At 72.3% G+C, this 1,045-nt stretch overlaps 2 protein-coding genes across 6 annotated transcripts in view; one reads left to right on the top strand and one right to left on the bottom strand.

Annotated features, from left to right (window-relative positions):
• The window catches only part of GREB1L (GREB1 like retinoic acid receptor coactivator), a 343,344-nt gene extending 342,332 nt beyond the window's left edge, over positions 1–1,012 (bottom strand). For all 5 annotated transcript variants that reach the window (XM_045296084.1, XM_045296083.1, XM_045296086.1 and 2 more), the window contains exon 1: positions 972–1,012. The gene's annotated coding sequence lies outside the window, so the exon portion shown is untranslated. The remainder of the gene's footprint in view (positions 1–971) is intronic.
• The window catches only part of EPOP (elongin BC and polycomb repressive complex 2 associated protein), a 1,652-nt gene continuing 1,002 nt past the window's right edge, over positions 396–1,045 (top strand). Inside the window, exon 1 of the mRNA XM_013004711.1 lies at positions 396–1,028. Coding sequence (XP_012860165.1) covers positions 396–1,028 — 633 coding nt within the window. The remainder of the gene's footprint in view (positions 1,029–1,045) is intronic.

Below are 1,045 nucleotides of genomic sequence, written 5' to 3'. Positions count from 1 at the left end.
TGTAGGACAGGCGGGCGGTGGAGGAGTTGCTCCAGGGCGCATCACTCCGCTGGAGGAAGCAGCTGGCCCTGTGCCAGTGCACGTCGCGTGGGCTCGGCTTCGCTGAGCATCCCCACGCAGGGACTCCATACAGCTCCCTTCATCACGATGGGGATCAGAACTGCGGGGCTGGGTTGGGGGGGGGGGCATTGGGCGGAGGATGGACTGACTGACTTTCACAGACCGCCTCACACCGTCGCCCAGCCAGGGCCCACCTCACCCTGGTCTATTGGGGTCCGGTCAGCTGTCAACACAACCCTTTGTGCTTCACTAGGAGTAATCGGGGTCCTCGGCCACGCACAGGGACAGCGACCTGATGGCCGAGACCCACGCGCGCGCGCGCGCGCGTGCTCGTGATGAGCGCCACTCGGTGTGGACACGAGAGACTGATGGACAAACGCCCAGTCTCCCCTGGAAGCTCCGAACTTTCCCCAACGGCGCGCCGTCCATCCTTCTCCCCGCTGTCGTTCGCGGGGCCCGGCGACCCCAGGGCGACCCCCTGGCCTCCGCGAGCCGAGCCCCGGCGCGCCCCCTCGCCGCCTCCGCCTCCGCGCTCGCTGCGCGCGCGGCGCGACACCGCCGGCCTCAGCCCACCCTCGGGCGTCCTCGCTCCCGCCACAAAGGCAGCGAGGAAAGCCCGGGGTGACAGGCCTGTGGCCTCCGGGCGCGCACAGCACGAGCCGGGTCCCTTCAGTGGGATGACGCCAGGCGGCAGGGAGGCGAACGCGCTCGGCTCCGGGGCTGGCAGCTACGCCGAGCCCGGCCGCCCAAACCCCGCGCACTCACACCCCGCTCCGCCTTTCTCTCCCTTCAGGAAAAGTCCGCCGCGGCGCTGCCCCACGCACACCCCGCCAACGGGCCGCTGCGGCGGGCAGGGGCGAGCGCTCGCGCCCGGCGCGCGCCCCCCTCCCCGCGTGCCCGCCGCCGCTCACCTGGCCCGGATGCGGCACGAAGGCAGAGGACTAGGGGCGGCCCTCGCCTCGGCCGGGGCTCGTCTCCCCACCCC

This window comes from Echinops telfairi, unplaced genomic scaffold (genome assembly GCF_000313985.2).
Source record: "Echinops telfairi isolate 266 unplaced genomic scaffold, ASM31398v2 ScPeMD7_7400;HRSCAF=8409, whole genome shotgun sequence".
NCBI lineage: Eukaryota > Metazoa > Chordata > Mammalia > Afrosoricida > Tenrecidae > Echinops > Echinops telfairi.
The sequence above is the reverse complement of the archived record's forward strand: the minus strand, read 5'-3'. Positions and strand labels throughout refer to the sequence as shown.